General features: G+C 44.2%; 1 protein-coding gene across 2 annotated transcripts in view; it reads right to left on the bottom strand.

Annotated features, from left to right (window-relative positions):
• The window catches only part of ARHGEF16 (Rho guanine nucleotide exchange factor 16), a 58215-nt gene extending 35912 nt beyond the window's left edge, over nt 1-22303 (bottom strand). The window contains exons 1-4 of one of the 2 annotated variants that reach the window (XM_083162929.1): nt 22119-22303; nt 8341-8906; nt 6635-6686; nt 1393-1562 (exon numbers count right to left, since the gene is read on the bottom strand). In XM_083162929.1, coding sequence (XP_083019055.1) covers nt 1393-1562; nt 6635-6686; nt 8341-8892 — 774 coding nt within the window. In that variant the 5' untranslated portion in view covers nt 8893-8906; nt 22119-22303. Of the gene's footprint in view, nt 1-1392; nt 1563-6634; nt 6687-8340; nt 8907-22031 lie in introns of both variants that reach the window. The other variant, XM_083162930.1, reaches the window with a different exon arrangement.
• Between the last annotated feature and the right edge of the window lie 834 nt (nt 22304-23137).

Here is a 23137-nt window from a genome sequence, read left to right as displayed (position 1 = left end):
ACGCGCCCCTTTAACTGTACACAGAGTCAAAAGTAACGGTGCCATCTAGTGGCCAAATTACAGACCACTAAAGACCATCCTATATCGGGATACGGTCACTCAATTAAGGTCGACATACTTTGGGTCAACCACTGAAGGACGGCAATGCTTAGGTCGACACCTGAAATAGGTTGACATGGCTAAGGTCGACAGTGTGGGAAGGTTGACACAAGCATTAGGTTGACAATGGAAAGATAGACAGTCAAAAGGTCAAGATGCCTTTATTACTTTTAGCCGACATGTACCCACAGGTGGTATTTCATACCCTACCATCCACTATGGCGTGTTGAGTGTGTCCATGTTGACATTCGGGACAAAACCCCCCATCAAAAACTCATGTCGACTTTTGACTGTTGACCATTCCCAACCTAATGCTTGTGTTGACCTATTTCAGGTGACGACCTAAGCCCCATTGACCTTCAGTGGTCGACAGTCATTAAGTCGACCCTATGACCAATACCGCACATATCTTGAGGACAGTGTCCTTATGGGATTTGATAGAGGTAAAAAAAAAAAACCACAACACCTGATTCGAAATCATTGATGATTTACGGCCGATGGAGAATAGTTTTGCCATTGATGGAAGAGAACCAGATGGTCTCCCATCAGTGATGTCAAGCTTAAATGAATAGTTTAATTTTTTCCCAAGGGGCGGGGACACAGCATTGCTCCGCCCGACACCCGTGAAGCCCTGCCCCTGTATTTTGATATGATTTAATCCAGGGGTTCCCAATCTTTTTTGATTCACGGCACCCTAGAGTATCAGAATTTTTTCAAGGCACCCCTAGGCCCCAAAAAAATTAATTAAAATTGGATTTATATGTGATTCTTAGGGTCAGTTATGTGGGAAAGGGCAGGATTTGCTTCTGTTTGTACACATTTTATTATTGGCAGCCACCAGCATTGCTTTTGATCATAAATAATGAACCATTAATGATTTCAGTTGGTCCTGGACTACCAACCCAGGGCACACCTGCATGTGTCCCGAGGCACCCCAGGGAGCCACGGCACACAGTTTGGGAACCACTGATTTAATCAGTCAAAGAAAATGGGCGACCATCGATATGTAAAAACAGCGATGGTTATCCATTGCATAGTATGGCCAGTTACACTTTTGCCATCGATGGCCATCCCTAGAGCGAATATAACTTTGCCAGCTTTTGAGCTTAGCATGACCCAATAAGCACAGAGCAGTTTTACAGCACAAGTCTAAAAAAAACTGGTATTCTTTTATTTGAAGTGTAGGCAAAGCGCTTGGGTACATTTATGCCTGCACTGTACGACTCTGGTATTTTATCACAATCTATAGCCATGCTATTTATACGCGTATTCAGAATAAGAGAAGCCTCTTACCTCTGGAAGTTGACTCCAGATAAGCTGAGGAGGACGGTAATTCCTAACAACAATGTTGTCATTCGGTTGAGGTTCAGCCTGGACGGAATTGTCTTCCAGAAGGTCATCATCCGACTCCGGATTGTTAGAAACGAGCCCCCTCTCTCTGAACTCCTGGTACAGCCTGGGGTCTGGAGAGAAAACACGGTTCAGAAAAAAGGACAGGCTTTCGGAAAGCTCTTTGAAGTTGGCAGAGTTCTCCTCCACGGTGTTGCTAAAGAAGGACAGGAATGGGGTGGCCAGACTGTCTCTTCTAGGCCAAGATGGACCAGCAAGGGAGAACCTACGGAAAACTCCCAGAACCACATTTTCCTCTGCTGCGTTCTCTCCCATGGTTGCATCTGACAGGCTCCCCCTGTTCTGCTCTTGTTGACCAGTTTGCTGAGGTAACATCGTAACTGAGTGTTGAATTTAACATCTTGGGCTAATGCATGTGACACAACCATACAAATGAACCTGTACTCAGAACCCATAAAAAGTCTCCGCAACATTGGTAGATGTGCCAAAACAAAGGAGCTTCTTTGAGATAGCTTGTTGGGTCTAATAGAGTCATATTATGACTTAGAACATTATGAAAATTTTTATTCCATTTCTTTATAAGCAGATAAAAATTTAGTGCGCAGGTGCTGTTATTACACAGTGGGGCTATGTATGAAGCAGTGATAAGGGAGGGAAAATTAGCCAGAGGAGAAGTGCCCATGGAAACCAATCAGCTGCTCTGTAGAATGTTATAGTATGCAAATTATAGGATGTTACTTCAGTGCTGACTGGTTGCCAAGGGCAACTTCTCTACTGGCTCACTGCTCCCTTATCACTATTTCATACATCTGCCCCATTGGAACACGTCAGATCTGCAATATACGCCAGTCTGCTGTCTAAAACAGGCACGTCCAAACTATGGCCCTCCAGCTGCTGTGAAACTACAAGTCCAATCATGCCTCTCCACAGCTTTTCTATTAGGGAATGCTAAAACTATGGCAAGGCATGCTGGAGGGCCACAGTTTTAGCATTCCCTAATAGCAAAGCTGTGGCAAGGCATGATGGGACTTGTAGTTTCACAGCAGCTGGGAGGGCAATAGTTTGGACATGCCTGGTCTAATGCAAACTTAAAAGCACGTGACACCATGGGGCCACCCTTAAGAACACTACAGGTCAATGTGAAGAACTATATATATATATATATATATATATATATATATATATTTTGTATTTTAATCCCACCTTCACTTCCCTACATAGCACTTATGTGCTTCTTATTAACCCTTACTAATTTTCATTTGTGTGTTGGCCTGGAGTACTCAGCCTGTGTCGGCATGGTGGGGGCCCACACCCCAGACCCATACCCAGTATTAGGGACCCCCAGTGACAGAGAGGCCTTGACGTACGGCCTGGGGGATTAGCCCTATATCTGCAGATATATGCAACCAAGATCTCTGTATTATCTGATTAATATGTAGTTATTTTCTCACTCAGTGTGCAAATGGGATACAAAATGTTTTTTTTCCTAGACAGAATTACCCCTCCCTTTTGGTACCTGAATGACACACCTCTGATTGAGCAGCTTACCAACAAAAGCATTGTGAAGAACATCTGGTGTTGCCCGTAGCAACCAAGTATTAACTTATTTTTCTAGTATAGTTACAAAACAAAAATAACGTTGGTTGCTAACGTTCATTCTCAGTTACCCAATAGATGCCTACTCTCAAAGGGTATGTTCAGGTAGAACCTGGATTTCTGGGGAGTGGTCGCATATATGTGTAGACTTGTTGCTTGTTGTATTTTTACCACATAATTGAACATTTTACCTTGGTTATGACAAGCAAACAGAAAGGGAAATGTAAATAGAATTCCATTTACTGCCTATAAATGGTCTCTGGGTGTAGCTGTAATGCACAGTACAATGCAGGAGGGGTAAAACCAGTTCTGCAGCCTGCCTAGCTGATCACCTGACCCCGGCGGGGCGAGTAATTAGTCAGCGCAGGCTGTACAGTGACTAATGAGAATATCTCTGCGATATAGAAAGAAAAACAGGCACACAAGGTAGTGTGATTACACTGTGTGCAAAGCAAACATGTATGATTTAACTAATGCTTCTATTATGGCTTATTATCATGCACATGGAGTTCTAGATCCTGAACTTTGCATGGATTTAATTTCAAATGCAAGCATTTGCGATATAAAAAGCAGGTGGTTGACTTTTAGGAGTGACAGTATAATATCATTGTCCGAGACAGAATTATAGATCTTGGTCCATATATTTGCAGAAAAACATTGTAATTGGTTGTTCCTTTTGGAGTTTTGTGGCAAAATGTCTGCCTGACATTTACAATGCATCACCATTGTGCTCTGGAAAATGAGCCAACTTGGTGAATTCTTCATGTGCACCTGCTGGGTGACCAGGAACATGTTACATGTTGGGTGATCTGGAAACTGTGACAGTTATTTGCAGCCTCCCATTAAGCAAGTATTTTTCAAAGTCCAAATGCTAGGGTGGTGAAAGGGGGTCAAATGTTCCATCCCAGTAAATTTTGAGGGCCCCAATACTACATAAGATACACCCAACTTCTATCCAGCTCTGCATCATGGAGATGAGATATAGGGGGTGTATTGACGTTGGCTGCTATAATCGCCGGGGGGGGGGGGGGGGGGGGGGGGTGAAGTGGCTGCTGCCTATTCAATGCTGCCGCTGCAGCTTCCGACAGCATTGAAGGTGGATTCCGACAAATCAAATTCGACTTTAAAACAAGTCTATCCTGTTTTGTCAAAATCGTCCACAGACTGTCGAATTCATGGGCGGTTTTCGCCAATCTGCTGCCGTTTTCGCCAACATGCCCACTTCCTGTCACTCGACAGCCGAAACATTGAATGGCGGCTGTCGAGTTTCAGTGGAGCTGGGCAAAAACGGCCCGGGACTTTCCAACAGTCGGAATCCCATATTGAATACGAGACAATAAGGCCTTTATCACTGGAAACAATACTTAAAGAAACAGATGCTCCAAATTATTCAGAGATTATTATGCACAGATGCATCAAATTATTCAGAGATTATTATGCACAGATGCATCAAATTATTCAGAGATTATTATGCACAGATGCACCGAATTATTCAGAGATTATTATGCACAGATGCATCAAATTATTCAGAGATTATTATGCACAGATGCATCAAATTATTCAGAGATTATTATGCACAGATGCACCGAATTATTCAGAGATTATTATGCACAGATGCATCAAATTATTCAGAGATTATTATAATCTATGAATAATAGGCCAATTAAACAAGGGAATACTGTATATGAACAACATAATAAAGCAAAAACAAAGCTAGACCAGAACAACAGAATTGCCTTTTCCGCATCACAGTCCTGTTACATGAGACTTGGCAAAATAATGCAGGAATTTGTTGTGAAAAACATTCCACAGCCGGAGATCAGAGCTGTATTACAGCACGTTCCCCTCCTCCCACATAGTAATGTCGTGTATTTAGCGAGACACCGGGTAATACAGTAATTATACTGTACAGAGGATTTAAGACCTTAGGGGAAATAACACTGGGTGTGAATCAGTGTAGCACACACACACACACACACACACACAGTGCTTTGTACACAGATGCTGGAAGATTGGCGCATGCACAGGGGATATGGTCATCAAATTGACATGTATTGGGTCGACGCTGAAATAGGTCGACATGCCTAAGGCCGACAGGGTTCTAAGGTTGACAATGGCAAGGTCGACAGTCAAAAGATCAACATGAGTTTTTCACAGGGGGGGGGGGGGGTTTGAGTTCCACCACCTCACCAGGGCCACTTTAAGCACTGGGTTGGATCTCCTGAACGTTATGGCATTGTGCTTATGCAGCAAACATCCGGACACCTGTACTGGTGATGAGTCACTCACAGACAAGTAGCTGGGACTGAACCACTGCCGCACCTGACCTCACACTTGTCCTTTCACTATGCATGTAGGAACTTGTACTAGAACAACATTAGCACAAGTTTCTTCATGCTTCCTAATTGCTGAGCTTACAGGAGCAGTACACCACGGTGCAGTCTGTGACTCCATACCTTCTATTCCACCACATATGATCAGCTTTATAACCCTTGCACAACAGTAGCATACCCTCCAACATGGCCCATTCCATTAGGTACAAAATGCTCTGTTTCTGGACGTCCTTACAAGTGGCAGTTGCAGAGGTGGGGCTGCAGCACAGTCCAATATTCAAAAAGGGGAGCCACACCTACTGCCACTCCAAACATCACCTCTTTGAATTTTGGACTGTGCTGGAGTCCAACCTCTGGAACTGCCACTGGCAGGGAAGTCCAGGAACAGAGCATTTTGTACCTAACGGAATGGGTCATGTTGGAGGGTATGCAGTAGCCTATGGGGCGAGAACAGGTTATACCATGCCCCGAAACTGGTCACCAGTCATTACCAATACACCAGAGGCACCAAGATGTACAGAGTGGGGGGAATACAAGGTAAGGGGGGGGGGGGGGGGGGTGACACAAACAGCTCAATGTCATTGAGACCATGTAGCAAGCAGGTCTGAATCAGGCCTTTTGCAATATTTGCATTCCGTAATGCAGATATGCGCAAGAAAATGAATATGGATTTTAAACACAATGCAGCTGCAGCTTGACTGGCATGAAGCGGGCATGTTCTGGGCATGCCAGGCGTGACCAGGCAGAGAGTCTGTAAAGTCGGTGACATCAGTGCCAGTCTCGATCAGCCTGTATCTGTCGCAGAATTGTGGAAGGGTCACATTTACATTTGTGCAGACTGGGAAAATCATTAGACGGTTTGTGAATTGCGATGAATTCACTCACAGATTTACACGGGGAGGGTAATCCCTGCACCGCGACATCAGACACCTTATAACCAGATCCCACAAGCTCCCAGCCAGCGTAACAGATTCCCTTTACAGGCCAATATGAGGCATCATTGACACCAGCACAAATCTGTGTCATTATCTATAAAATAATCATATATTTTAGCAGCACTTACTAAAAAAATTCAAGAGTGTTAATTACACTGTGCATTATTTATACTGACTCTCGGATCATTTAATTGTGTTTCCTCAGATCTAATCCAGGTTTAACAGGCGTTATCCATCATGCTAGCGCAGTATTTAAGACTTCATTTGCTAAATTTATTAGATTTTCACTTAATTACATAAAATAGCTAATTACGTTCTTACCGTCTTTAAAGGAACCGGCGTGCCTCTGCATTTTCTTCCTGCCAAAGGTTTTCTGTAACATAAAAGAAGCAGGAAATGGTTCAAATCACTAATGCACATAGCTGTATATACAGGCCCTTATTCAGATCTGATCGCAGAACAATATTGTTCTCAAAATAGGCAAAACCATGTGCGCTGCAGGTGGGGCAGATGTGACATGGGCAGAGAGAGTTAAATTTGGGTGGGGTGTGCTGAAACTGAAATCTAAATTGCAGTGTAAAAATAATGCAGCCAGTATTTAGCCTGCACAGAAACAAAATAACCCACACAAATCTAACTCTCTCTGCACAGGTTACATCTGCCCCACCTGCAGTGCACATGGTTTTGCCTATTTTGAGAACAAATTTGTACTGCGATCAGATCCGAATAGGGGCCACAGAGTATTCACAAGCATGTGCACAGTATACGTACTCTGGTTTTCCCATTTATTGATTTGGTCGATATGAAAAAAGGTCGACATGAGATTTTCATGGTTTGTGTTTATGTCAACTTGGACACCATATAAAAGTGTACCACATTTGCTCACCATGCTTCTAGCTTTAGGTCGACAACCAACAGGACAACATTCAATAAGGTGGACATTCCAGCATTTTAACTGTAAATATAGTACTGTAGTGTTTATTCCAGCATCCTGCACCTTTCAAAACCTGTGCAGTTCCCCTTACATGCCTTGGGTGTCACTCTCTGCTGTCATGCTTTTAGCACAGGTTGGTCTGTAGCTCTGCTTAAATACAGAGCACAATGTGTTAGTAGTACCACAGCAGAGTGACATCTCAGACAGGAAAGAGGAACTGCGCCAGTTTCTAAAAGGTTCAGCACGATAGAATGAATACTATCTTTCACCACCAAAATAACCTGGGTCAACTCTGGGTTGCTGATGTATCAACCCGGGTCAAGGTGCGCTGTGAAAGCACTAAACCTTAGAAACAGGGCAGAGCAACCTGCCAATTTGACTGGTTTTAAGAAGGGTTAAACCCGGGTCGCCCTCTGTATAATGGGTGACATGGGTTTAATGTCAATTAGAGGGACCCGGTCGGACTGAACTGGCTTTGCGACGTGAAAGGGGTATAATTTAGCAGTTTTTGCTTATTTTTAGGGCAGCTAATAAATTCTAGTACATTTACAGTCAATTAAATGTCTGTCATTTTCGGTGTTATTTTAAATTCCATGCAAGTCCTTACTGTGGCACTTCATATTAAAAGAACTATATCAATATTTGTAGGATATCCCCCCAAAAACAGATCAACACCATGAAATTATCTAGGGGTCCCTGGTTTTTAACCTCTAAAACAGGCAAACTGAACTTCTTTCTTGCTGAACTCTGCAATGCCAAGCTTGGTAGTGAATGCCATCTGGAGATGGCGTCAGCCACTGTAGGCTATGGGCTACACATGGCAAAAAGTACCGTAGTATCCCTCCCCTGCACTCACCACTCTGCAGAGCGCATACGAGCAGTTACACATCATCACCCAAGGCAAATGAAAGCCCCTGTCCCTGCTTGTGTATTTTTATACGTGCCAGTGGTACTTCATTTCTTCCAGCTGTGATAATAAATGGGCCACAATTATTGGAGATTTTATTCACTTGGGTCATGTGATGAGTAAAACTGGGCCACCATGTCTGTGCTGTACTGGAATTTGGAACAGTTTTATTATTTTAAAACACACCTTAGACCTTCCAGGACTCCTCGGGGGAGGTGCATTGGGATCTTCTGAAACAGGCTTCAAAGTTGACATAGGCTTATAGGGTTCAGAGTCCTCATCCTTAAAACCTTTCATAGCGGCCCTATAAGACTGACTCCTTAAATTCCTTTTGAAGCCAGCACTGTCCAGGTCATCCTCTGGAGAATCTATAGCTAGGTCAGGAACAGCCACGCGTTTTGGTTCATTGCGGGAAAGCTCTGAGTGGAAGGTGGTTGCTGCAAAGCTGTGATGCCGAGGGACCTTGGTTTTTGTGGCGATAGCTAAGCCTTTAGGAATCATCTGCTGGGTTCCCAGCTTTAGTGCAGCCGGGCTCTCCGTGCTCAGAATAATTCGGTGGGCTTCCACCGGGGAAGGGGTTTTCTCTGAAGTGTAAGCAGCATTATCCATGGGTTCCAAAGATTTTCGCTGTAGCAAAGAGTTTGACGTTGGCTTGACCTTAATCTCTGGATATTTTTTCTTCTCAAAAAGTAGGTAGGACTTCTCCCCCAATGAAGGGTCTGAATACCGGTGAGACATGGTTAACGTTGTTCCTACAAAATGAAAGGAAATATTTAGGATTCAATTAGAAACATACACTATAATCCGTGTTTGCACATATGGTTTCGGAAAATCGGCCACAAAGTCCAATTCAATTGAATGAAGATCTCAATGTCCAAGTCCAAAACGTTTTGGGATTTTTATTGACACTGAATTAAATATTCAATGCTTTATAGATAATGATACCAACAACTACCATATAGAGAGGACAAAGTGATTGAAGATCCCCTACTTCAAGTAACATCTTTAGACCTACAAAAGAATATAGGTTATGATCCCATTATCCTTGGAGTCCTACAAGTACTATAGAGAGCAATGCTAAACAATGTCATAGGAAGGGGAAAGCCAAGGCAGAACTTTCATACACAGGATCAATTTTAAATGTGCTTTTATTTACAGTATATCAAGGGGACACATGATGGTGGCTCAATAGGTCAAGGGGTAAAGCTGAGACATGATGGAGGGGCTTGTGCCTCAAGAACTGGCATGCTCCAAACAAAGAGTAGGTACCGGACAGAACGGTGTACCGGATGGGGCAAAGAGACTTCTGCACTCTGTGGACAGGAGGGGGCACATTTGGCTTCTCATAATCCGTTATCAGTCGGTGATCTAATTATGGACATGAATGCGTTTTACTAGGATTTTGCATCTCTACCAGCTTGTTATCGCTAATGTACTTTTTACATACATACATATATATATATATATATATATATATATATATATATATATATACATACATACATACATATATATATCTCAGAGTTTATATACGATTCATGATTTTGTTATATCAAATTATTTAATTTTTTTATTATTGCCTATGCCTTCACACATTTCCGCATACTGTACCATAGGCCGATCAGGTTTTACAGTACAGCCTGTATTGACCTGTGAAACCTTTGAGGTGCTTTAAAAATATAATAAGCCTTGTTCGCCAACTGACTGCATTCTGTCTAGTAGAGGGGAGGGCCCTGGATGGGAAGGTTTCTGGGCCCAAAATTTGTATATACTTACTTAAACATTATTAGAAATGAATGTAAGGTTGTTCCGCAATTTATCCAATTAAAAGACATGTCATTCATTGGATAAAATCATTATCCAATTAATGACATGTGAGAATTACCTGTATGATTCACTGGTAACCACATAATTTGGATAGTGACATCCTTGACATGGGTGACAAAATGGCATATATTAAGCAGTGATTGGTTTAGACTACCGGTGAGAAGTTATTAATGTTGTCTTTTGTTACAGATTTGTTTGTTCATTCTATTGAAATTTGAATAAAGGATTTTAGATAATTATGCAAAAGTAGTGCCCCAGTAAAAAGACTTTCACGCTGGCCTTTACTTACATAGTCACCAAAGTGAATTTCTTATGTATAGAATTACATTTAGGGTGTATCAATAGATGAAATTACCCTCTTCTCTCTATATTCTGGGGAACAGAACTCATATTCTTCTACAGAACGCGGGTTCTATGTGCACCTGCTACAACTAAAGAGTAACAGGAGGGGTACAGCAGACTGGTGCTTTTAAGGATTAGGCATGTCCCCCAACTGTGTGGATACAGAGATGCCTACCCCTAATCCCAACAGGCATACAGTATGTCATGTGAATAGTATGTATAACTAAGAGGCAATAGGGGGGGGGGGGGTTGGCCTATGGAGTGGACCATTGGGTTACAGTACAGAAAAGCTGTATGAATGGAGAGGACACAAAGTGAAAGTAAAGTACCGTAATTCATGTAGGCTGAAGTGTTAATCTACTTTGCAATTATTAACCAATAGAAAAACTGCAGTAGACAAGAAAAGATAACGCAAGGAGGAATTGGAGCTTGTCCCAACTTCACCTCACTGAAGCTATATCTATAATTTATTATTAATGCTGGCAAAAGTCACCGGGAATATAAAGCAATAGTCATGAAGACGGAACACTCAATTTAACTGCTCCATCTGGTACCAACCAGTGGCCACTGACACACACTATGCCTGAATTCCCCCCATAGAGGTGATTAACCCTTTGGATAGGGAGAGACATGACCGGTGCCACCAGTTCTCAGGCCCACTAACAAGTCAGAGCTACTGTATATGCGGTTTTAGTGTTCTACCCAGAGAAGCCTATTCAACTGTTTTATAGGCACCCATAAGTAACGGTCTGCAAGTATAGCGGGCGGCCATCATTTTAGCGCACAACCTCATAAAATAGAGAGGCGGGTCCAGAAGCATTACGCCTCGAAACCTGGTGCATTTGGGGGACCAAAAACAATTGAATTTCCATTTATAGGTGTTTCATTTACAGCCAGTGACCTAGGGGCACCATTTTCTGGGCATATGCAACTTTTATTTATATTAGTCACGGAAGTGAAATGCTGCACAGTGCCCTACATAGGGATTGTACAATTGTTTTACATTTAATAGCTTAATGTGAGTACACACTAGATGTATATATTAAACGTAATGCATAATAATGAGGAATCACTAAAGGGGCCCATACACGGTCCGTTAAACGGATCCGTTTGGGTCTTAATTAGCACGCTTCGCATTGGATCGCATGCCTAGTGCATGCAATGCGATCCGATACGATGTATAGCTAGTACAAAAAGTATGTGCAGCACATACTTTTTGTACCGTACTATGTGATGCGCGGGAGCGCGCATCGCATAGTACAAAACGGACGGTCCGGGAACGGACCGTCTATGGGTACCTTAAGGATATTTGTGTGCTATAAGTTACATCAGCCGGAACAGGAAGTGGCCGAAAAGGCTGCAAAATAGCTTTTTATACCACCTGATGAACTGCTTATGCCTCATCTAAAACATGGGACAGTAATCCGGACCATCTAATTAATTTTATAGTGATAGATACTCCATGTCTGGTATTAGGCCTGTTTTGCACAATTGGATGAAGGGGTTTATATATCGGCTACATGTCAGTTTGATTCCATGCCTTGTTAAATATGTATCTTCTATATATACACAGTAGAAATTGGTTGGCTACAAGGGGGAATACCAGGACAGAAGGACTCAGTGTGAGGGAAGCAAAGCCCCCCCAGGGACCCCTTTTGATTTTATATTGTGCTTTGTTGTCTGCAATTCATTGCAGACCATCACTCTAGGTCAGTGGTTCTCAACCTCGGTCCTGAGGACCCCCCAACAGTGCACGTTTTCCAGGTCTCCACACAGAATCACAGGTGATATAATTAGCTCCATCTGTGATCTTTTAAAATGTGTCAGTGATTAATTAGTGCACCTGCCGGGTGACCTGGAAACCGTGCACTGTTGGGGGGTCTTGAGGACCGAGGTTGAGAACCACTGCTCTAGGTGCTAGTCCTGAACCGCCTCATACCCGTCTTATTATTTTATTGTGTGAAATTAAAATTGTGCTACACCATGATCAAACTCCTCTGTTTCATATACTGCGTGAAAGTGGAAGGTGGTGTCTGTTTAATCCTGTGGTGGCGGATGTGTCCCTCTCTGTGCGATATCAGTCTACCTTAAACAGTAGACTGATTTCTTGGGTACGAGTCCTAAAGTGGTGATTCCACCAAACAGCAAGGCCTGCGGCTAATGAAGTTAGCCCTCTGCATTAGTCAGTTGAATACTTCTCGCTGTCACCGCTCGCCCCCAGTATTACATACACCGGCACTTGTGTAGTTTCACGGCGGCAGCTTATGCTACGTTTGAAGCTACGTTATTAGCGTAGCCCAACGGCTGCCTTACTTGTGTAGTTTCACGGCGGCAGCCTAAGCTACCTTGTCTGTGTAGCCCAACGGCTGCCTTGCGTAGTAAGCGTAATGTCTCCGTGGCAGCCTTGCGTAGTTAGCGTAGTCACCGTACTGTCCATGGGAGCTGCAGCTCTGTCCCCGGCGTCCCTGGCAAGCCTACTGAGCGCCTCTCACACAGCGCTGGCAAAATCCCCTCTCCGCTGTCAGATGCCGGCGGAGAGGGGATCACGCGGGCGCCGGTGGATAGGTGTCTCAGTAAGTATTGCAGCAGGGTACGAACCCTGCCGACAAGATTAGCGGTTCCATAGTGCGTGTGTCTCCTGCACAAAGGGGGGGGGTGCGGCCGCTTGCCAAACTTTATAAAATTAACTCCATGCTGACATGGATAGTGGGGGTATGAAAAGGTTGGGAGGACGCATAATGCGTCTGCTCACCACGCTTCTGGCTGGCAAGGATAGTGGGGGCATTTCAGGAACACATTCACACCTGTCATGTCAGGCATGTTAAAATGGTCAATTGTTCCCACACAATGTAATAAGCGCAGACTGACTACGCTAACTGCGTAACGCTGAGTCACTATGATAACTATGTATGCTCCGGCTGGCCACACAACGCTGATACTAACAGGGATGCCAGACCATGCGGCCGTAGGAACACTATGCTGGTTCTGACAGGGATGCTGACCGCGGGAACACTACGCTGATTCTGACAGGGACGCTACGCTGACTGCGTAACTGCCGCTGTGAAACTACACAAGTACCAATACACCTGTAAATGTGTTCCCCATCCCTGCCCTAGTGGATGGTAGGGCATGAAATACCGCCTGTCGGCACAAAAAACATTGAAAAACCCCAAGTCAACCTTTTGACTGTGGACCTAACCCATGTTGACCTAATGTTCTGCGGACCTAACTCATGTTGACCTAATGACCCTGCGGACCTAACCCATGTTGACCTAAATGCATGTTGACCTAGTGACTGTATAACAACTTGCTGGTGACCCTGCAAGGCCCTGCTAGTTGGACCCTGCACTGGCCAGTGTGTATGCACTTGTGTCGGCTACAACACCTCCCACAATATAACATGTACCCAGCTAAAGTCAGTAGTTCCCAAACTCGATCATGAAGGCACCCTAACAATCTAAACGTTTTAAAGGCGATCAATGCTCACGCACTAGTGACAATTAGCATCTCAGTTATAGTTTGATTTTACAATCTGTGCTCAAACATGGGTGTCCTTAAAACCTGGACTGTTAAAGTGACTTTGGGAAAGCTGGCTTAGGTGCATACACAATGGGTAATTAATGAGAGTCATTGTGGCCCTTCTGAGCGATATCTTTCAGAATACCGCCCACTGTGTGCGCAATGAACAATGCGCGTTGGGAATGATATGACAAGTGTGTATGGGCCTTTAGTCTTTTGTATAGTTTGCACTTATTTTGCCATATAACTGGTTAATCTGTAGCCACAGTAAAGTGTCCCGGAACAAAAGACACCTGATCCCGATGAGCCCAAAAGATAAGTTACAGGGCTGCGGATTACCCAACAGCAGGATGTTCTCAGTAACCGCTTCTACCCTGCGCACAGTGACGGGTGAGTCACGGCTCAGGTCATGTGTGTGAGACAGTGACTCCAACTATCAATTAAAGAAATATATTTTACATACACACACATTACAGTGCATATATTGTAATGAGCATCACTGCTTGTTATCAGGTCTACATTGAAATTGACAAGCAGAAGTAGAAATTCTGAGCTACCTCCCCCCAGATTTTAAGAAGTTAGTGGCTGGGATCTAGGGCCATGGCCCACATTGTATGTGCACCAATGGAAAAGCTGGACAGTGACGATTCCTAGGTTAACCCATTGCCAGGACTATGAAGCATATACAACCTTATGGAACGTGATTCAGGTTGGTTTGCAAAACCAAACTCCTCCTTTAATGGACAAAACCACATGCACTTCCGGTGGGGCTGATGTAACATGTGCAGAGAGAGTTATATTTGGGTGGGGTGTGTTCAAACTGAAATATAAAAATTGCAGTGTAAAAATAAAGCAGCCAGTATCTACTCTGCACAGAAACAAAATAACTCCCTCAAATGTAACTCTCTTTGCACATGTTACATCTGCCCCACCTGCAGTGCAGCAGGTGAGGCAGATGTCCATTAAAAGGAGTTTGCTTTTGCAAACCAACCTGAATCACCCCCATACTGCATTCCATTATCTCATATATAGTGAATGCAATGTATTCTGTTTTACGATCATACATGAACTTCTGTATTATTATTATCAGTTATTTATATAGTGCACACATATTCCGCAGCGCTGTACAGAGAATAATGGAACATTCACATCAGTCCCAGCCCCAGGGGAGCTTACAATCTATCTTCCCTACCACACTTAATGTTCATTCTAGAACCCGCTATCTTTGAGAACCCATGCAGTTCCTGTTCCCTGCCTGGGGTGTCGCTGTCTGCTGTGGTGTTTCTAACTGCCTGCTGACTGCTCCTGGTGATGGAAAACGGGATTACATGCAAAACATCGCATGTCAAAGGACTGCATGTGATCCTGCCGCCCAGGATCAGATGGCCATACACTGATATGAGAAGTCGACATAGTCAATATAAAAAAGTTCAACTCCTTTTCTTTTTTATGTCTATGTCGACGTAGTTCACCACAGACTCCGTATAAGTGTACTGCGTCCCTTATTTGGGGACGATGCCATGGTAGAGTATGAACAAGTTTTTTTGATTTTTTTAGCCAAAGTCTAAAAAAAACTCATGTCCACATTTTGCATGTGTCGACGACCTAAAGGCCGCACATACCATCCAGAAAACCACTTACCCAAAAAAAAAACACATAGTCAAGGACAAAGGCAGAACTATAGCTTTGCTTTCGTGATCAAGAGGTCTATGTACTAAGCATTAGGGAGAGGTAAAGTGGAAAGAATGACAAAGTATCAATCATCTCCTGTCATTTTTCAAACAGCCTGTAACATGGCAGTTAGCTGAGTGGATGGTACTAATACTATTCCCTTTATCTCTCCCCAGTGCTTGGCAGAGGCGTAGCTAGGGTGGTGCCGGCGGAGCTTGTGCTCCGGGCGCCAACGGTTTGCAGGGCGCCCCCTGCTGTGTCCTGTGCAGTGCGTGCCAGCCTACTGTATGTGCGCTTAACAGACAGGCGGGTGGGCAGCCGTGGCAGGCGATGTACGAAGTGAACAGCGATGACTCACTGCATGCTCTCTCCATACATCACCCGCCACGGCCACCCGCCTGTCTGTTAAGCACACATAGGCGCACACACAGGGGGGTGCCAGGGGTGCACAGGCACCTCCTAATGGCACCCCCCACACGATTGCATGCATGCCGCACTGCCGCCGATCCCCCCAGTCATGGCTGACACTCACGTCACAGCAGTCAGAGCCTGATGCTGCTGCCCCCAGTCTGTGGCCACTATCCCCAATGTGTTGAGTCAGCGGGGGTGGACGTTTATGGACGCCGCGGCATGAGCTTGCTCCGGGTACCCTGGCTGCACCCTACGCCACTGATGCTTAGTAAATAGAGCTCTTTCTTACACTGACGCAATCACCAAATGTTTATTTTATAGTCACTTAGGCCTTGTTATCCCAGCAGGGATTTCCCATCTTCCCATCCAGCAATAGTAATGATTATTTTCCTGCAGATGTTTCATAACTTCCGTACAATGTAGAGAACGTGCCTGAGGAGCTAGAACCAGGATCTCAGGCTGTCGTCCAGTGTGCTACACCCTCTCTGTGCAAACTTGTATCTGTGTACAGCACACAAGCCTTCATGATATGAGGGTGTTCCCTAGTCGTAAACAAAGCCGGATCACAAAGCCCCATCCCTGCTCTAATACTTGTACACTGCTGGGAATGTCCCAAACTGCCACTGCTGGGGGACAGTCACTGGGAAAAGTCCCCAACTGCTGCTGCTGGGGGTCAGTCACTGGGCAATATCCCCAACTGTCACTGCTGGGAGGGTCAGAGAATGGGAATGTCCCCAACTGTTACTGTTGGGAGAGTCAGTCAATGGGAATGTCCCCAACTCCCACCGCTGGGGGGGTCAGTCAATGGGAATGTCCCCCAACTCCCACCACCGGGGTTCAGTCTTTGGGAATGTCCCCCAACTCCAGCTGCTGGGGGGTTTCAGTCCCTGGGATGCCCCCAACTCTCATCGCTGGGGGAGAGTCACTAGGAATGCCTCCAACTCCCGCCACTGGGGGAAAGTCACTGGGAATGTCCCCAACTGCCACTGCTGGGGGGGTCAGTCAATAAGAATGTCCCTAACTGTCACTGCTGGGGGTCAGTCAATAGGAATATCCCCAACTGTCACTGCTTCGGGGGGGGGGGTGCCAGTTAATAGGAATATCCCCAACTCCCACCGCTGGGGGTCAGTTCCTGGGAATGTCCCCAACTCCCGCCGCCAGGAGCAGTCATTGGGAATGTCCCCAACTGCGGCTGTTGGGGGTCAGCCACTTTGATCAAATCTGGAACTTTCCTGACATTAGCACAGAGATATAGGGCCAGATTCTCTAAGCTTCAAAAGTGATAAAATTGAGAGTGATAAACAGCCAGCCAATCAGCTCCTGCCTGCCATGTCACAGACTGTGTTTGAAAAATGTCAGACGGGAGATGATTGGCTGGCTGTTTATCACTTTCAATTTTATCACTTTTGAAGCTTAGAGAATCTGGCCCTCAAACACATATAATGGAGGAACACCACACAGCCAGACCATTTTACATCCAACTGAGAGAAAAATGCCAGTGAGCGCCCGATTTTCTCATATTCATAAAAGAGATCTGCGCCAGCACCAGCTCCATTCTATCGCGTTCAATCTGAATAATGTTGGCGGCTGGTTTCCCATAAGGAACCGATAACTTTGGCCATGTACCAAGGAGTGCACCGGATCAAGCCATACACATACCAAAAACAAATGTGCAACTGTGGTGTATGTACTGGCGTATCTACTGGTGTGTGTCCATTCATTCTGCACTTGCAGTTGCTACAGCTGCTAAATGCTAAGGCTCTTACTGGTTGACTTAGAGATTCAGAAGGAGAGGTCCAAGTGGCTGGCCTAGGGGGATGTGGTGATGTGATTTGCATCATCAGGACACCGCCCTCACACAAAAAAAAAAAAAAAAAAAAAAAATGGAAGCCTGGACAATCAGCGACAGTAGGGAAGTAGGGTAAAGAATAGATGTACAGTAAGTACAGATAATGAGCATGCTCACAATTCTATTATAGTGTATACGTAGCATCACAGAGGCTTTCAGGGAGTCTGCCAAGTATGATACACACACAAGTGGGAACTGCTGGCACCTATTTAGGACAGTGCCCCTGGTGGGATCGGGTACAGCTGTGGAAGCTGCAGTCACTTGCACCACCAGTGGCATGGTATCCCAGCACGTGTATATGAAGGGGCACAGGTATAAATCCCATGCGCGAGTTCTCCTTTCTCAGGACAGAACACTACAGTTGCACATCACCCACACTGGGTAAATGTATATTTGCCAGCACAGGTGGGCGCCATCCAGTTATGGTTACCAGGCTTGTCGTGTTCCACCAGCCCTGGTTCCTGCACTATGGAGATCCAGACATAAAGAATATTTTGCCATAAGGATATTCACTGGGATCCAGATGAGAGGTTGACAGTTTCTAGGTCAACACAAGCAAAACAGTCTACATGGCAAGAGTCGATACTTGGAAAAAGTATTTTACGATTTAAAAATAAATTAAGTGTGGGGCTTTTTAATACTTTACCATCCAAGTGGACTACGACTAGTAAATTATGCTGAGGGGGGGCACACGTGGTATTCTACATAGGGTTCAGGTCGATATATATATATACACACTATCAATCCTTTGTGTCAACCATTTCCATGTTGACAGACGCTGTTGGCCTACATACCACACCTTAGACAAACTGTGCAGCTACAGCTAAGGTTCCTTTGATGCTGGTTTATTATGTTTCTAGGGGGTATTTATGAAGGGATATGGTTGGTTGGTCAACCTAAAGATGGTCATTAGGTCGACATACTGGAAGGTTGACAGGGGTCTAGTTCGACATGGCATAAGGTCGACAGTTCGTTAAGATGACAAGCATTAGGTCGACATGATCTAGGTCCTTGATGGCTAACCTTGACACTCCAGCTGTTGTTGAACTACACATCCCAGCATGCTCTGCTTCAGTTTTGCTAAATGGCCATGCTAAATTTGATGCAGAGCATGCTGGGATGTGTAGTTCAACAACAGCTGGAGTGTCAAGGTTAGCCATCAAGGGTCTAGGTCAGGTATTCCCAACCACGGTCCTCAAGGCACACCAACAGTGCAGGTTTTGTAGATATCCAGGCTTGAGTACAGGTGACTTAATTAGTATCTGAGGGATTCTGATTAAACCATCTGTGCTGAAGCCTGGATATCACTAAAACCTGCACTGTTGGTGTGCCTTGAGGACCGTGGTTGGGAATGCCTGGTTTAGGTCGTCAGTCAAAAGGTCGACCGAAGCATGGAAGGTGTTCATGTAGACTTACGTCAAAATTCAGGACAAAAAAAAAAAAATGTCAAAAACTCACGTCGACCAGCATACAGAACAAACTAAGTAGAACCGCGCAAGTGTCCATATGATGAGAACACATCATATCCAACACAAAGAGCAAGTAACACACTACAGTGCAAAACACACACGCCTTATAAGACTGTACAAGGAAATGATGGTGTATAGAACATAAACTGTCACAGGCAGGACCCTCCTCCCTATAGGGAAGGGACATCGGAAGAAAACATCGGTCAAATGATGTTTTTCAACATTGGTTGCAAAACATCATTTAGACCTAAACATTGGTACTGTGAACCCGATGTTAACCGATGTTTCTATATTTTTTTAAATAAACTGGTTACCAAAGCATATAATACACTAATAAGCTTCTGAAATGATAAATAATCCCTCTATTAAGTTTATAATTTATGTTGATCATAGAAAATAACAAAAAAACTGTACACACAGTGCAACATAGAACATACTACATAGAACAATCACATAGTACATTAAAAAAAACTCTTTGTAGCAAAATAGGAATTTACTATTGAGGTACATTAATTATGGGCCTCACAATACAGGTGGATAAAACAAAATAAAAACTGGGAGGAGAATAACAGAAATTGGGGAAGGGGAAATTGGGGAAGGGGAGACTCCAGTCCAGCATACTTTCAAACTGGCCCCCAAATTTTCTTATCCACATTGTGCAGAAATAGTAATTTTGACAGTAGTTTCCCATCTAGCCTACTGTATTCCTGGTTTTACCTTTAATTTCACCAGCTTTAGAGAACAGGCGTTCTGAAGGTACTGAAGTGGCCACAGTTGTTGAATATCGTCTAGCTATTTTGGCAATATTTGGGTATGTTGGTTCCATCAGTTTCCAGAATCTTAGTGGGTTCTCTATGATACTCTCCGTAACAAGTTATAAAAAAAAACATGACTATGCTGGCATTTGTAATAGCAAGCTATTGCTAATTCATAAAAAAAAATACTTTAATTTAAATACATTTATCACGATTGTTTTAATATGGAAAAACTTTGGGCCTAATTCAGAGGTGGATGCAGTTGCACTCTCAAATCCACCACTTAAGTATAAAAGATGCAACATTGCCAACATCAAACATCTAAGCAACCCTATTGTTGCTTAGAATAACCATCAGAACAAAGACGCTGGAGCCAGTGCAACTGCAAATTAATGTTTGAAACACGTCTGCATTTGACAAACCAGCCCCCATCCCCTCCCTCAAATTGAAACTACTGTACCTGTCACTCAGTATCTGCGTCCGCTGTTACTAATAAATCACTGCACATGTGCAGTGTGACTGACATTGCATTTCAAAGAAATAAACTGTGCAAATGTCTGCATCCACAACTGAATCAGGCCCTTTGTAAGGTGCTGTGATATGCTTGCTGAATAATAATAAATCAATTGATAGATTGTAAGCTTGCGAGCAGGGCCCTCATACCTTTGACTGATTGTAAATACCCAGTTTGTTGTATCACTGTCTCCTATTGTAAAGCGCAAGTGAATATGCTGCGCTATATAAGAAACTATTAATAAATAAAATAAATATGAAGGGAGTTCACCACTATGTCACTACTAGTGACTATCGTATTATACTGTTCATTCTAGCATCCGCTATCTCTGAAAACCCATGCAGTTCCTCTTCCCTGCCTGGAGTGTCGCTGTCTGCTGTAGTGCTTCTAGCACAGTGTGGTCTGTATATCAGCACTGATATGCAAACCAGACCTGTGCGACAGTGACTCACTAACAGCACCAGTTGCAGTGAGGCAGGAATGGGGCTGTCCTGTGTGCTACTGCTGAATGGCTGGCCAGTCTGTCTTTCACTGTCAGCAGCACACAGCCACACACACATATGAAAGCCCAGCCAGCAGTGATACTGTCATGTTTGTTAATGGGTTTTTTTATCAGTCTCTTAAGTTTTTAATGAATATAAATCAAGGAGAGAGTGAGCTGGCTGCAAAGCATTGAAAGCAGCACACATTGACACACAAAAGAAAAAACATTGGAAGATTGAGAAAAACATCGGGGGAGAAATCTAGCGATGTAGATGAAACATTGGATCCTCAACATTGCAGGGTTAAACATCGAACATTGGAACCATAAATCCGATGAAACATCATATGATTACCCATCCCTCCCTCATTCTACCCCCAGCACTATCCATGTCACCAGCGCTCCCCTCACCCGTCTCCACTTCAGTCACCCATAGCTTGGGTACAAGATCATTTAGGATCCCCCTCAATCGCACAACACTGTTGACACAATTGTGTCACCTTATAAGTAACAGTTTATTTAGGCGACACGTCAATTTATAAATATCTGGGAGAAAAAGTACATTTGAACTGTGATTAATCATTACATACATACAAGCCAATATGTAATTACTGCCCACCAGTGGTACACACACATATACACGTTAGTGTTGTGTGCCGCAAGTTCTGAACCTTCGCCCTTACCAGGTGTTGTATACAAACCACACAAATGTCACATAACAGGAACAACACAACAATGTAAAGTAGGTTGTTCTATTGTAAATCCAGCATTCTGCCCTCAGGCTAAGGAGAGGATAGGGAGAAGAGGCGGAGAGAGATTAGAGGGAAAAGAGAAAGGGTGATAATCATACAGATGACAGCCCTGGCCTGCAGTGCAGGGTAACAGGATTACTTAGTAAGAACATATCTGCCAGTCCCAGTGCAGTGTGCACACACAGATCTCAGTAATGTTGACAATGATGCGACCTCCTTCTATAACAGTCCATGAACAGTGACAGCAGCAACCCCCGTCCCGCACACAGAGGGTTAATAGCACTGACCTGGGCAGAGATCCCGCACCAGAAGCAGACAGTGTGCTCAGCGTTCTACCCGCAGATACATTGTTACATGACTTCACTCCTCCTTACCTGCCTGCTGTGCCCAGAGCCCCCCTGAGGGGCAGAGATGGGTAGTGCAGCCTGGAGGGGGGTCCTAAGTTACATTACCCTGCAGGGGACATTGTTGTGTGCTGCTGTCCTCAGCCTGCAGTCTTCTCCATTCCTCTCACTCACTTCCTGTGTCTCTTCCCTCCCAGTATACAGCGCACTGCTGTACAATGGGTGTAATGCTGACATCACACAGGTGTGTGCAGGACACAGTAGGGCTGAGAGGGGGAGGACTGCTGGGCTCCCAGCAAACTGGAATCACCCGGCTGCTGCTCATAAACTAACTTTCCAGGGTTGGAGATACATCTTTTATTATCGCTCAGATCTTTTGTGGAGATGTACTAAGCCTAGAAATTGATATGTATGGGAGAGAAATGTACCTACCAATCAGCACAACACTGTCAATTTCCAAACACACCTTGTAATATGACAGGAGTTGATTGACTGGTACTTTATCTCTCTCCACTGTATCACTATTTCAAGGCTTAGAATTAGTTATAAGAATTAAAAATGACACCCCAAAAAGCTGTTGTTACTGACTGTGCAGCCATCAGTCCCTATTACTGTGCAATGTACTAAATGGCATATACATAAACCGGATTACCCCGGGAGTCATGTGGAATCTGTAGCAATGAATCCTGCTGATAGCGCTGGGAACAACCAGATGGACACATATAGAATACCGCACTCTCTTATCGGTCCCCGGGAAGATCAATACATACAGCCAGTACCGGATTCCAAAACCGAAAAGTGCATTTTATTACATCTACACCTGATTCCCTTTAACGGTGGTCTACAAACTCAGCCCTCAAAATCCCAAACAGTTCATGTTTTCCAGGTCACCCAGCAGTAGCGCAGGTGTACTCATTACTCGCTGACACATTATCCAGGTCACCGCACAGGTGTACTCATTACTCGCTGACATTATCCAGGTCACCACACAGGTGTACTCATTACTCGCTGACACATTATCCAGGTCACCGCACAGGTGTACTCATTAC

Source organism: Crinia signifera, chromosome 19, assembly GCF_055691185.1.
Source record: "Crinia signifera chromosome 19, ASM5569118v1, whole genome shotgun sequence".
NCBI lineage: Eukaryota > Metazoa > Chordata > Amphibia > Anura > Myobatrachidae > Crinia > Crinia signifera.
The sequence above is the reverse complement of the archived record's forward strand: the minus strand, read 5'-3'. Positions and strand labels throughout refer to the sequence as shown.